Source organism: Mesoplodon mirus, assembly GCF_964341445.2.
Source record: "Mesoplodon mirus genome assembly, chromosome: 3".
Classification (NCBI taxonomy): domain Eukaryota; kingdom Metazoa; phylum Chordata; class Mammalia; order Artiodactyla; family Ziphiidae; genus Mesoplodon; species Mesoplodon mirus.
In genome coordinates this window covers 95,263,114-95,278,141 of record NC_138978.1, presented here as the reverse complement: position 1 = coordinate 95,278,141, position 15,028 = coordinate 95,263,114, and the positions used below count along the sequence as shown (strand labels likewise).

The 15,028-nt window shown below is 39.2% G+C and overlaps 1 protein-coding gene across 1 annotated transcript in view; it reads left to right on the top strand.

Annotated features, from left to right (window-relative positions):
• Positions 1-5,647: 5,647 nt before the first annotated feature.
• DBT (dihydrolipoamide branched chain transacylase E2) overlaps positions 5,648-15,028 on the top strand; it is a 45,889-nt gene continuing 36,508 nt past the window's right edge. Inside the window, exons 1-2 of the mRNA XM_082614321.1 lie at positions 5,648-5,730; positions 14,364-14,487. Coding sequence (XP_082470447.1) covers positions 5,680-5,730; positions 14,364-14,487 — 175 coding nt within the window. The 5' untranslated portion in view covers positions 5,648-5,679. The remainder of the gene's footprint in view (positions 5,731-14,363; positions 14,488-15,028) is intronic.

Genomic DNA, 15,028 nt, shown 5'->3' with positions numbered 1-15,028 from the left:
ATCAAAAACCTAAGATCCCATTAATAGATGAAGAAAAAGCATTTGTAAAAAATCAAGATCTATTTATGATAAAACAAAAGCAAATGAACCTAGGAATAAATGTAAACTCCCTTAACCTGATCAAGGACATCTGGAAAACTCTACAGCAAAGTTCATTCTTAATAACAGTAAATAATGGTAAAACATAAGACACCTTTTAAAATCAAAACAAGATAGTAATGCCCACAGTTATGGCTTCTTTTCAACAGATGATGGAAGTATAGTCAGATTTTACAAGAAAGAGATGAAAGACACAAGACTGGACAGACAAAAACAACACCGTCATTATTCACAGGTGATATGATTACCTACATAGAAATAATGCCATTTGCAGCAACATGGATGGACCTAGAGATTGTCATACTGAGTGAAGTAAGTCAGACAGAGAAAGAGAAATATCATATGATATTGCTTATATGCAGAATCTTTAAAAATGATACAAATGAACTTATTTACAGAACAGAAACAGACTCACAGACTTAGAGAATGAACTTATGGTGGGGGGTGGGGATAGTTAGGGAGTTTGGGACTGATATGTACACACAGCTATATTTAAAATAGATAACCAACAAGGACCTACTGTATAGCACAGAGAACTCTGCTCAATATTCTGTAACAACGTAACTGGGAAAAGAATTTGAAAAAGAATAGATACATGTATATGTATAACTGAATCACTTTGTTGTACACCTGCAACTAACACAACATTGTTAATCAACTGTACTCCAATATAAAATAAAAAGTTAAAAAAAGAAAACCTCAAAGAATCTTTAGATATATTATTGAAAATATAGTTTCAATAAAATTCCAATCAAATGCCCACAGAACTTTTTTAAGGAGCCTGACAAGACAATTCTAAAATTTATATGAAAGAACAAAAGTGCAAGAATAGGGCTTCCCTGGTGGCGCAGTGGTTGGGAGTCCGCCTGCCGATGCAGGGGACACGGGTTCGTGCCCCGGTCCGGGAAGATCCCACATGCCGCCGAGCGGCTGGGCCCGTGAGCCATGGCCGCTGAGCCTGCGCGTCCGGAGCCTAAAAAAAAAGTGCAAGAATAATTTTAGAAGAATGAGGTGAAGGGTACTTGTCCTCTCAAAACCCAGAATTTCTATGAAGCTAAAGTAATTAAGATAATGTGAGATTGGTACGTGATAAATAGATTACTTAGAGCCCTTAAACTGATTTCTTTGACAGATGAGATGGCAGATCAGTGGGAAAAGAAGAACTCTTCAGTTTATGGTGTGGAAACAATAGGTTAACCGTAAGAAAAAATGAAATTGTATTTGTATTTCACACCATACACAAAACCCATTTCAAGATGATTTAAAGACTTAAATATCTCCCACCATATTTTAAAAATTAACTCAAAATGGGTCAAAGCCCTAAATGTAAGAGCTAAAACTATAAAACTTTTAGAAGATGATATAGATGTAAATCTTCATAACCTTGGATTAGTTGATGATTTCTGAGCTATGACACCCGAAGCACAATTTTTTTTTAATAAGTTGGACTTCAATTTAATTAAAATAAAAAACTTTTGTACTTCAAAGGTTACTATCAGGAAAGTGAAAAGACAAACTAAAGAATGGGAGAAAATATTTGTAAGCCATATATCTGATGAGTCTAGTATCTAGAATATATAAAGAACTATTACAATGCCAAAATAAAAAGACAACCCAATTTTTTTTTTTTTTTGCGGTATGCGGGCCTCTCACTGTTGTGGCCTCCCCCGTTGCGGAGCACAGGCTCCGGATGCGCAGGCCCAGCGGCCATGGCTCACGGGCCCAGCCGCTCCGCGGCATATGGGATCCTCCCAGACCGGGGCACGAACCCGTATCCCCTGCATCGGCAGGCGGACTCTCAACCACTGCGCCACCAGGGAGGCCCGACAACCCAATTTTTAAATGGGCAAAGGATTTGAATAGACATTTCTCCAAAGAAGATTTACAAATGGCCAATAAGCACATGAAAAGATGTTCAGCATCATTAGTCATTGGGGAAACCCAAATCAAAATCAATGAAATACTGTTAGTGAACGCCACTTGAAAGACAATTCAAAGACAATTCTCTTGGGCTTCCCTGGTGGCGCAGTGGTTGAGAGTCCGCCTGCCGATGCAGGGGACACGGGTTCGTGCCGGGTCTTGTGGGAAAATCCCACATGCCGCGGAGTGGCTAGGCCCGTGAGCCATGGCCGCTGAGCCTGTGCGTCAAGACAATTCTCTCAATTCTTGAGAGGCAAATGTTGGTAGAAAAGGAAAGGTTGCTTTATTTCGGAGGCCAGCAACCAGGGGTGGACTCCTGCATGCTCAGGGGACAGGGGCTTTTAAAGGGGAGTTTCAGGGCTGAATAGGCAGAGGGAGGGAGCAGAACAGCACAGTCAGTTCTGACAGTCATCTTGAAATAAGTAATGTGGTGGTCTGATCAGCATCATCTTGGTTGTTTCGAGATTACTGATTAATCTTTAGTTCCAGGGTTTGTTCCCATTTCTTTGAGGCCAGTTCTCAGAAGTGTGGAAGCTTATGTCACGGCTTCAGTTTGGTCATCATGTAGTCATCCTCCTCCACCTGGTGGGGGCTTCAGTAGCTGCAAAACAGCTCACAGGATATGGCCCAGAATATTATCTATAGCCCTTAAGGAGGAACTAAAGGTCCTTGACTATGCTTAATGATTAAACTGTTATTATTTGGTCTCCTTTGATGGTTTTCCTTTGTTTCTGCATTTTCTCACTTCTCTGATTAAACTTATTCTTTGGCTAAAGTTTTTCCACAGACAAAAGGCAGGCTGAGGATATGGGGGGCGGGGGGCAAGGACCATAGGGTCCTGCTCCGTTTCAATGTCACTTTATATCCACTCGCATGGTTATGATGAAAAAGACAGACAATAACAAGAGTTGACGAGGATGTGAAAGAACCAGGACCTTCATACACTGCTAGTGAGAATGTGACATGGTGCAGCCACCTTTGAAAACAGTCTGGCAGTTCCTCAAATAATTAAACATAGGGTTATCGTTCAACCCATCAATTCAACTCCTAGGTATACACCCAAGAAAAATAAAACACATGTCTACGCAAAAACTTGTACATTAATGTTCATAGCAGCATTCACAATAGCCCAAAAGTGGAAACAACCCAAATATCTATCAACTGATGAGTGGATAAATGAAAATATTTATAACTGCAAAATGAAATATTATTCGGCCATAAAAAAGAATAAAGCACTGATATATGTGTAAAATAGATGAACCTTGAGAACATTAGCTAGTCATAAAAGCCACATATTGTATGATTCCATTTATATGAAATGTCCAGAACAGGTAAATTTATAGAGTCAGAAAGTAGACTAGTAGTATCAGGGACTCAGGGGTGGGAGGGAGTTCCAGAATGGGAATTGATTGCTAATGGGCATGGGATTCCTTTTGGGAGGTGATGAAAATGTTCTGGAATTAGATGGTGGTAATGGTTTTTACAACTTTTTAAATATACTAAAAATCTCCGAATTGTTCACAAAAATCTTTCTCTTGCCCCTTTGCAGTCATTCCCCATTCTCATCCCCAGTGTCAGGCAACCACTAATCTGCTTTCTGTCTCTATAGATTTGCCTTCTCTGGACATTCCATACAAATGAAATCAGGCAACATGTGACATTTTGGATCTTGCTCCTTTTACTTAGCATAATATTTTTGAGGTTCATTCATGTTAAAGCATGTATCATTACTTTAGTCATTGTTAGTGATGAATAATATTCCATTATATGAATACACCACAGTTTGTTTATTCATTTACGTATGGAGGACATTTGGGCTGTTTCTAGTTTTTGGCTAATATAAATAAGGCTGTTAAGAACATTCTTGTACTAGTCTTTATGTGGGCATATGTTTTTATTTCTCTTGAATAGATACCTAAGAGTAGAATTGCCAGGTAACAATCAATCATTCAATTATTATTATTATTATTATTATTATTATTATTATTATTATTTGGCCACACTGGTGTAGCTTGTGGGATCTTAGTTCCCCCACTAGGGATCAAACCCAGGCCCCCTGCAGTGGAAGCTCGGAATCCTAACCACTAGACCACCAGGGAATTCCCTCAATTAAATTTTTAAAAAGAGAGGAAATTGGTTATTTGGTTCTTTTGAGCTCAAGTGAAAGGATTAACTAGTGAATATGTGGCATATCTCTTGATGTTGGAAGGAAGGATAAGGAAACATACCATACTGAATTTGGAAGCAGTAATCATGTTGAGGTAAAGAGTATAAAAGAAAAGAAGTAAACTATACATTTCCTTAAGAGAAGGTAGAGTCAAAGGGAAAGTTAAGAGGAAGAAGGTAGTATAGGGGCTCTGGGAAGAAAAATAATTCAATTCAAAGGCACAGCTACTTAATCTTTTTATACAAACGCATGTAGTATTATCAAATATATTATTGGTGCCTATAAAATGTTTTGTTAATGGGAAAGTTAAAAAAAATCAAAGTTCTTTGACTATCCCAGGTTTTCTTATAAAGGTAATGATTTAAATTTATTGCTTACAGTTTGTGTGTGTGTGTGTGTGTGTGTGTGTGTGAAATACACTGAAAGGCAAATAAGGCAAAATAAAAAGTGTGAGTTTGAGTAATATCAGACAGTGAATTTGTGAAGTACCTGAGATTTTGTTTTACGGCCACTAATCTTCAGTGTTGAGAATTTATGATTTTGTCTTTGTTCCGGTTTTGTTCTCTGTAATTCTTTAGACATCTGTACAGATTTTCATTCCCTTATAAGAGGAAGAACAGACAAATATCATCCTGGACATTTCTAGAAATTGGTTTCTTAGTTGCTGTGAGGAGGATTGACCATTAAAGCTCTGATCTTTTCTTTACCAGGTCCACTGACCTCAATTTGACATTTCTCCAAGAGGCAAATAAATAAAGGTAGTATGTCTGACATATCTTGCATATGCTGGGCAGCTACATCTGACAGATTCCCTAAAAAGGAAAAATAATGTTGATGACATTTATCTTAGACATTATGGTAACCTTGTTTATCTTCCATGAAAAAAAAAAAAATCAAAAAGCCAGTTTCGGTAACCAAGAACACAATGCGAGTAAGAAATGCCCGTCATTGGGAAGTATTCCAGTATAGACTTGACTCAACTAGCGGTACAGATCCTTGCTACAAAGTATAGAAATGTCCCATTTTCTGTAATCAAGCGGTTACAATACAAGCTGAAGGAAGGTTTTTGTTTTTGTTTTTGCTTTCTCCTACTTACCCCTCAGATCTTACTTCAACGTAAAGTTCTCCAGGTGAGTGCCCTTCCTTTGTTTCCTTAACATACTCCATCTCCCCCATTACTCGCACTGAAAAGATGATCCTTGGCGCACATGTACTTACACAGCTGTACCTTACCCAACTTTGTCCCTGAAACTAAATTTGGGCAGCCCTCCTCCCCACTTGTCTCTCCTCCCCCTCCGCAGGGCTTCCCCACCCCACCCCCACGGTTATCTCAGCCCCGCCCCGCTCCCTGATTGGCTGTTGGGTGGGAGGCTCGTTCCTTCGCTCTCCATTGGCCGCTCAGGCCTCAGGGGAAGGCTCGTTTCCCGGCTCCCAATAGGTCCCCCGCGCAGGCAACCCTCCAACCTCAGAGCAATGGTCATTTCCGGAGTAAGATGGCTGCAGCGCGTGTGCTGAGGACCTGGAGCCGGACTGCAGGGCGTCTGGTAAGCAGGTTGGGCAGATCTGAGGTCGGGAAGGAGTGATTTGTTCGGAGTTACCCGGGAGAGGTGTGTTACGTTGTCCTCCTACTGCTTCGCGTACAGGGCTCGCGTAATTGAGAGGTGGAGGGATGTATGCAAAACGAAGGGCAGCGAAGGTGGCGCTCAACCTGTCTGGAGACCCACTCTCTCTCCTTACCTGGGCGCACTTATGTCGTGACTCGGTCGCCCTCCCGCTTCATGTGCACCCGAAGCCCAACTATCCTTTCGTTCAGTAGCCTTTCATTGAGCACCATCCGGGTACCGGGCATTGTGGTAGGCACTGGGGAAACAGAGATATACTGTATTCAGTAAACATTTATTGAGCACCCCTTAGTTTCAGACACTGATAATACGACCCCTGCCCTCGAGGAATTTACAGTCTAGAGAAAGAGACTGGGCAAGGAAAGCGTAACACCATAGGTCCTTGCCTCCAAGCAGCTGAGAGGCTCGAGCTTTGTTCTTTGGGTTTAAACCTATCTCCTACATTTGCACCAGTATCTTTCCAACCTTTTAAATCACCAGAGCTAAGACCCACCACCATTTCCCCTTCATTTCTCCCCTTTCACACAGTCTTCTAGCAACAAACGATTAACATCCCAATAATCATAGTGTTTCATCCTATTTGCATAGCGTTTTTCTTCCTGGGTCCCCTCTTCAGAATTTTCCTACGGTGTTGGGCCCCTGATCTTACAAAACCTTCCAAGAGCCTGCTATGTACCAGGTACTGTGCTAGGAATTGGGGGTGCAAATATGAATAAGACAGACACTGATTTCTGCCCCTCAGAGTTTAATTACAGCCTCGTGGTGTGGCACGGGGGAGAAAGGCAGAGATAGACATTAAAACAAGCAATTACAATTACAGCACGGCATGAGAAGATGGAACAAGTGCCTAGAGCTACAGAGACACATAAGAGGGATCTTGGGGGGGTCAGAGAGTTCCCAAAGGATACTGTATAATTTGAGATTTGTGAAAGCTAAGTAGGAGGTAACCAAGAGAAGAAAGCTCTTCTCAGCAGCACCTTACTGGGTATTGGCCTCCCTTCTTTTGAAAGCTCTCTAAGCTGGCTCCACCAGCTTCCTGGTATTTTTTTTCCTACATCTTTGAACACTTTATCCCAACCTCCTCCTCTTTCCTTGCCTAACTTTTAAATATTGGTGTTTTTAAGGGTTCTGGCTTTGCCCCTCTGTGTGCTTCTTGGGCTTCCAGGGTTACCTCATCCACTTCTTCAAATTTAGTTGCCATTTATATGCTGATGATTCCTGAAGTTCCCCAGTCTTCCAGCCAGCTTTACTGCAGACCCATATATCTCACTGTCCTGGAAATCTTCAAATTGCATGTATTTTAGGTGTTTTTCAGCTGTAAGTAATAAACCCAACCAATAAGTAGGAAATCAAGTATCTGTGTATACAAAGCATCTGAAAGTTAGATGGCAGCTGGGATTGATTAAGTGGCTCATCATTATCAGGGTTGTCATTTTAGCAATTCATTTGGCCTTTCCCTCAGGGTCACAAGAGGGCTGCTACAACTTTGTATTCAGGGCAGTGAGGAGGAAGTGGTGGTACCATCCAGACTCACTGGCTAGAACTGTGTTACATGGCCACTGCTGGCACAAGGGAGCTTGGAAGGACTAGCCTTTAGCCACCTTACAGTGACTGTTATAACGTCTCCGAGAAACATCAGACTCTAGGCTCTGGAACTAAACCCTCAAACCTGTTTCTCTTGATTCTAGCCTGTAAATCTCAAAAATCTAGTCATTTTTCTCCAAACTGTCTCCAGCTGCAGATGTCCTGGACCTTCCTAAGTTGGACTTTCTGCCTCTAATCTTGTGCCTCTCTAACCCATTCTCCATAGTGTAGCCAGAGTGATCTTATAAACTAGGACACAAATTTGAGAATGTCATTTCCTTGCTTAAAACTGCTCTCAGCAAAATGTTCAGAATTCAAATGACTATGAAGCAATATATGATCTGGATCTGTCCAACCTCTCCAGCTTCATTCCTTGCTAAAACCTAACTACCCAGTCCCCACTCTGACACTTCACCCTTAGCTCACACTAAACTACACTAGAAGTATATTGAACAATTTCAGTTAATTGAACACAGGCTGTTTTCTCTCTCTTGACTCCAGACCTTTGCACGTCTATTTCCTCTGCTTTAAAGACTCTTGCCTTACTCCCCTATAGACTTCTCTGCAACACATCTCACCCCCTGGGTGACTCCTACTCATCCTTAGGTCTTACTTCACTTTCTCCAGGTATGTTCCCTCCTTTGTGTTTTCTTAACACTATCTCCCCCATTATAACACTGTTGTAATCACCTGTTTACTTGCTTTTATCTTTCACAATATGGACTATACCTTCCATCAGGGAAGGAATCACATCAATTTTGTTCTCTAATCCTAAATGCCTGGCACATAGTAGGTACTCAATAAACATTTGTTGAACGACTCAGTAAAAAAAAAGTCTATTTTTTCCCATATGTTATAAAAAATCATAAGCAACAAGAGGTCTTATCACCTATAGTAAATTATAAAGAAAGCCTTATTATGTTGTGTTTATACTCCCCTATGGCATCATGCATGACTCTTGATTAACTTACCCTATTATCTTGAATTTTTCTATTTTGTCTGTCTTCCTGCAGTAAAGTGTAAGCAATTTGAATTCAGAGACTGTATTCTGTATCTTATTTAGCTTTGAATTCTCGAGCACAGAACAATCCTGTCTTTGGGTATGCTCAACAACTGCCTGCTGAATTATCACTAATTTATTTCCTTATTATGTGAATCTGCTAAACCGTCTTTTCATTACTTTGTATTTTTTTGTGTTGTTTGTAGAAGACAATGTCTTTCATACTTGAAAAATTATTTTTTTCTCCTCCCTTCCATTTAAAAAAAATAAATTTATTTATCTACTTATTTTTGGCTGCGTGGGGTCTTCATTGCTGTGTGTGGGCTTTCTCTAGTTGTGGCGAGCGGGGGCTACTCTTTAGTTGCGGTGCGCAGGCTTCTCATTGCGGTGGCTTCTCTTGTTGTGGAGCACAGGCTCTAGGCACGCGGGCTTAGTAGTTGTGGCTCACAGGCTCTAGAGCACAGGCTCAGTAGTTGTGGCGCATGGGCTTAGTTGCTCTGCAGCATGTGGGATCTTACCGGACCTGGGCTCAAACCCGTGTGGATTCTTAACCACTGCGCCACCAGCGAAGCCCCTCCCTTTCATTTTTATCCTTCTGTTTTCCTTTTTATACCTTTAGTCGGCAGCTTCACTAATGTGTTTTAGCTTTCTCTTAATAGCCACTCAATCGCTATTTATCACATAATGCCTATTGCACTTAAGTTGCTTTCTTTCTTTTTCTACTTTAAATCTTCTCAGCCAGGAGCCTGTCATTTCATGCCTCAAATACAGTAATTGTTCCTTAACTTTGTCCTTTATCTCCAAGCTTTACCTGTTATAATCTAACAAACACACACACACACACACCTAGATTAATTTCTTTTTTTATGCTTTCATTTTATTTATTTTTTTATACAGCAGGTTCTTACTAGTCATCCATTTTATACACATCAGGGTATACATATCAATCCCAATCTCCCAATTCATCACACCACCATCCCCACCCCCCGCCACTTTCCCCCCTTGGTGTCCATACGGTTGTTCTCTACATCTGTGTCTCAATTTCTGCCCTGCAGACTGGTTCATCTGTACCATTTTTCTAGGTTCCACATATATGCGTTAATATACGATATTTGTTTTTCTCTTTCTGACTTACTTCACTCTGTATGACAGTCTCTAGATCCATCCATGTCTCAACAAATGACCCAATTTCATTCCTTTTTATGGCTGAGTAATATTCCATTGTATATATGTACCACAACTTCTTTATCCATTCGTAGGTCTATGGGCATTTAGGTTGCTTCCATGACCTGGCTATTGTAAATAGTGCTGCAATGAACATTGAGGTGCATGTATCTTATTGAATTATGGTTTTCTCTGGGTATATACCCAGTAGTGGGATTGCTGGATCATATGGTAATTCTATTTTTACTTTTTTAAGGAACCTCTATACTGTTCTCCATAGTGGCTGTATCAATTTACATTCCCACCAACAGTGCAAGAGGGTTCCGTTTTCTCCACACCCTCTCCAGCATTTGTTGTTTGTAGATTTTCTGATGATGCCCATTCTAACTGGTGTGAGGTGATACCTCATTGTAGTTTTGATTTGCATTTCTCTAATAATTAGTGATATTGAACAGTTTTTCATGTGCTTTTTGGCCATCTGTATGTCTTCTTTTTTCTTTTCTTTTTTTTTTTTACATCTTTATTGGAGTATAATTGCTTTACAATGGTGAGTTAGTTTTTACCCTATAACAAAGTGAATCAGTTATACATATACATATGTTCCCATATATCTTCCCTCTTGCATCTTCCTCCCTCCCATCCTCCCTATCCCACCCCTCTAGGTGATCACAAAGCACCGAGCTGATCTCCCTGTGCTATGCGGCTGCTTCCCACTAGCCATCTATTTTACGTTTGGTAGTGTATATATGTCTTTGGAGAAATGTCTATTTAGGTCTTCTGCCCATTTTTGGATTGGGTTGTTTATTTTTTTAATATTGAGCTGTATGAGCTGTTTATATATTTTGGAGATTAATCCTTTGTGTGTTGATTCATTTGCAAATATTTTCTCTGATTCTGAAGGTTGTCTTTTTGTCTTGTTTCCTTTGCTGTGCAAAAGCTTTTAAGTTTCATTAGGTCCCATTTGTTTATTTTTGTTTTTATTTCCATTACTCTAGGAGGTGGATCAAAAAAGATCTTGCTGTGATTTATGTCAAAGAGTGTTTTTTCCTATGTTTTCCTCTAAGAGTTTTATAGTCTCCGGTCTTACATTTAGGTCTCGAATCCATTTTGAGTTTATTTTTGTGTATGTGTTAGGGAGTGTTCTAATTTCATTCTTTTACATGTAGCTGTCCAGTTTTCCCAGCACCACTTATTGAAGAGACTGTCTTTTCTCCATTGTTTATCCTTGCCTCCTTTGTCATAGATTAGTTGACCATAGGTGCATGGGTTTATCTGGGTTTATCTCTGGGCTTTCTAGCTTGTTCCATTGATCTATATTTCTGTTTTTGTGCCAGTAGCATATTGTCTTGATGACTGTAGCTTTGTAGTATAGTCTGAAGTCAGGGAGTCTGATTCCTCCAGCTCCGTTTTTATCCCTCAAGACAGCTTTGGCTATTCGGGGTCTTTTGTGTCTCCATACAGATTTTAAGATTTTTTGCTCTAGTTCTATAAAAAATGCCATTGGTAATTTGATAGGGATTGCATTGAATCTGTAGATTGCTTTGGGTAGTATAGTCATTTTCACAATATTGATTCTTCCAATCCAAGAACATGGTATATCTCTCCATCTGTTGTTATCATCTTTAATTTCTTTCATCAGTGTCTTATAGTTTTCTGCATACAGGTCTTTTGTCTCCCTAGGCAGGTTTATTCCTAGGTATTTTATTCTTTTTGTTGTGGTGGTAAATGGGAGTGTTTCCTTAATTTCTCTTTCAGATTTTTCATCATTAGTGTATAGGAATGCAAGAGATTTCTGTGCATTAATTTTGTGTCCTGCAACTTTACCAAATTCATTGATTAGCTCTAGTAGTTTTCTGGTGGCATCCTTAGGATTCTCTGTGTATAGTATCATGTCATCTGCAAACAGTGACAGCTTTACTTCTTCTTTTCCAATTTGTATTCCTTTTATTTCTTTTTGTTCTCTGATTGCCATGGCTAGGACTTCCAAAACTATGTTGAATAATAGTGGTGAGAGTGGACATCCTTGTCTTCTTCCTGATCTTAGAGGAAATGGTTTCAGTTTTTCATCATTGAGAATGATGTTTGCTGTGGGTTTGTCGTATATGGCCTTTATTATGTGGAGGTAGGTTCCTTGTATACCCACTTTCTGGAGAGTTTGTATCATAAGTGGGTGTTGAATTTTGTCAAAAGCTTTTTCTGCATCTATTGAGATGATCATATGGTTTTAATTTTCAATTTGTTAATATGGTGTATCACATTGATTGATTTGAGTATATTGAAGAATCCTTGCATCCCTGGGATAAATCCCACTGGATCATGGTGTATGATCCTTTTAATGTGTCGTTGGATTTTGTTTGCTAGTATTTTGTTGAGGATTTTTGCCTATATATTCATCAGTGATATTGGTCTGTAATTTTGTTTTTTTTTTGTAGTATCTTTGTCTGGTTTTGGTATCAGGGTAATAGTGATCTCATAGAATGAGTTTGGGAGTGTTTCTTCCTCTGCAATTTTTTGGAAGAGTTTGAGAAGGATCAGTGTTAGCTCTTCTCTAAATGTTTGATAGAATTCACCTGTGAAGCCATCTGGTCTTGGACTTTCGCTTGTTGGACGATTAATCCTTTTTCTTCAATAACCCATAATGTATGAGTTCAAACTCCTTAATCTGACATTTACAGTCATCAACAGTTTGGTCCTTGAGCTCCTTCCGCTGCTCCCTTTGATAAATTTGATCAAAGCAAATCATACAACTCAGCATTAAAAAATGGGCAGAATTGAATAGACATTTTTCCAGAGAAGAAATCCATATGGCCAACAGGCACATGAAAGATGCTCAGCACTGCTAATCATCAGGCAAATGCAAACTAAAACCACAATGAGATATCACCTTACACCTGTCAAAATGGCTATCATCAAAAAGAACACCAATAACAAACGCTGGCGAGGATGTGGAGAAAAGGGAACCCTTGTACACTGTTGGTGGAAATGTAAATTGGTGCAGCCACTGTGGGAAACAGTATGGAGGTTTCTCCAAAAAACTAAAAATAGAACTACCATATGACCCAGCAGTGCTGCTCCTGGGTACATATCCAAAAAAAAAAAAAAAAAACCACTAATTTGAAAAGATATATGTACCGTAATGTTCATAGCAGCATTATTTACAATTACCAAGATATGGAAGCAACCTAAGTGCCCATCAACAGATGAATGGATCAAGAAGATGTGATATACATACATATATATGTATCTATCTATCTACTATCTATCTATCTATCTATATATATGTAATGGAATACTATTCAGTCATAAAAAAGAATGAAATTTTGCCATTTGCAGCAACATGGATGGACTTGAAAAGCATTATGCTAAGTGAAGTAAGTCAGAGAAAGAAAAGGACTGTATGTAATCACTTATGTGTGGAATCTAAAAAATACAACAAACTAGTGAATAGAACAAAAAAGCAGCAGACTCACAGATATAGAGAACAAGCTAGTGGTTTCCAGTAGGAGGGAGGGCAATATAGGGGTGACGGTGTGGGAGATACAAATTTATGGGTGTAAGATAGGCTCAAGGATGCATTGTACAACATGGGGAATATAGCCAAAATTTTGTAAGAACCGTAAATGGACTGTAACCTTTAAAAATTGTATAATTTTTTTTAAAGTGTGATGTAGTTTATCAGGTATTAATAACATTGAAATGTTAACTTTCAAAATAAAATATTGTACCTTTCACACACTTAGGTTTTGATATAACAAATGAAATACATTCAGTCCTACTTATTTCTGTAACATTGTATTTTATTATATTAGGATTTTATATAAAATATCAATAGTTAAATCTAAAGAGTCATCTATAAATTATGATAAGAAAACCTTTGGGGACAATACTATGTGTGTTTTTCAGTGTCTTTAGATGCTAAAGGAGTCACCTTTTTTTAAGAATAAAAAAGTGATTATTTATTTATTTTTGGCTGCGTTGGGTCTTCGTTGCTGCACGCGGGCTTTTGCGGCGAGCGGGATCTACTCTTCATTGCGGTGCGTGGGCTTCTCGTTGCGGTGGCTTGTTGTGGAGTACAGGCTGTAGGCACGCGGGCTTCAGTAGTTGTGGCACATGGGCTCAGTAGTTGTGGCTTGCGGGCTCTAGAGTGTGGGCTTCAGTAGTTGTGGCGCACAGGCTTAGTTGCTCCGCCACATGTGGGATCTTCCCAAACCCGTGTCCCCTGCATTGGCAGATGGATTCTTAACCACTGCGCCACCAGGGAAGCCTGCTAGCAGTCACTTTTGAATTCTTTAGTTGTTTTATTTCAGGAAGCCTTTTATGACTCAAATACACCTACAGGCTGTTGTGTTTATACAGAAAACATTGTTAAAACTTTTTTACTTTCATAGGGAATTTTAGGCAAGGATCATAAGCATGTGGACAAATCAGGATATAATTTTACTAAACAAGGGAATTCCCTGGCGGTCCAGTGGTTAGGACTCCCTCCTTCCACTGCAGGGGGCACAAGTTCAATCCCTGGTTGGGGAACTAAGATACCACATGCCTCGCGGCATGGCCAAAATATATAAATAAACAAAAGAACAAGAAAATATGCTGTGTGCTAGGTTTTGAATTCCTTTGGTTTCTTAACCAGAAACTTGTCACTGATGCCAAGTGTTGTGATTTCAGCCTAGATAATTTCATATTGTTTATGTCATGATAATGATTGTTCTACTTTTAGAATAGACTTGAAATTCAATATATACTTAGAGATACGCCATTAAGATCATTTATGAAAGCTTTTACTGTTTTGTTTTCCCATCTCTAGATTTGTGTCCGCTACTTTCAAACATGTGGTAATATTCATGTTTTGAAACCAAACTATGTGTCTTTCTTTGGTTATACTTCATTCAAGTATAATCATCCACATCAGCTGCTGAAAACAACTGCTGGTAAGTATAATCTCAGAATAACCTGTACAGCATAATGTTTTATATTTATTCAGTAACTGAAGACTTATCAAAGTAAAAAAGTTGACCTTTTACTTCTAGCCTGGCCCTCCTTGCTCTCCCCACATCTATCCAATTCTCATTTTCTTTTCTTTTCTTTTTTTTTGCACCCACTCCCCTTTCACATACTTTCCCTTAATACTGTGTCTTCATAATGCTGGGACTGGGTTCTCTTGGGCCCTCTGTTGTTTATCATATGACTTACCTAAGTGCAACAGTCAGCATTGATATGACTTAGATTAAATTGTTGACTTAGTAGATTGTGTCCTTGTACTCACTGTATTACTGTTTTTTGGATGAGGCACTTAATCTGTCATGTTAAGATACTGTGATGAGGTGCTTGTGTAGATAGAAAAAGAAAGTTCTCTGGCTTTTACCACTTAATTACCTTTCCCCCAACTTTTTCTACCTTGCAAAGAACTTGAGACTTAAGTATTAGATTTGGCAAAGGCACTAAAACTTTTTTTTTTCCTGATGTTCTATT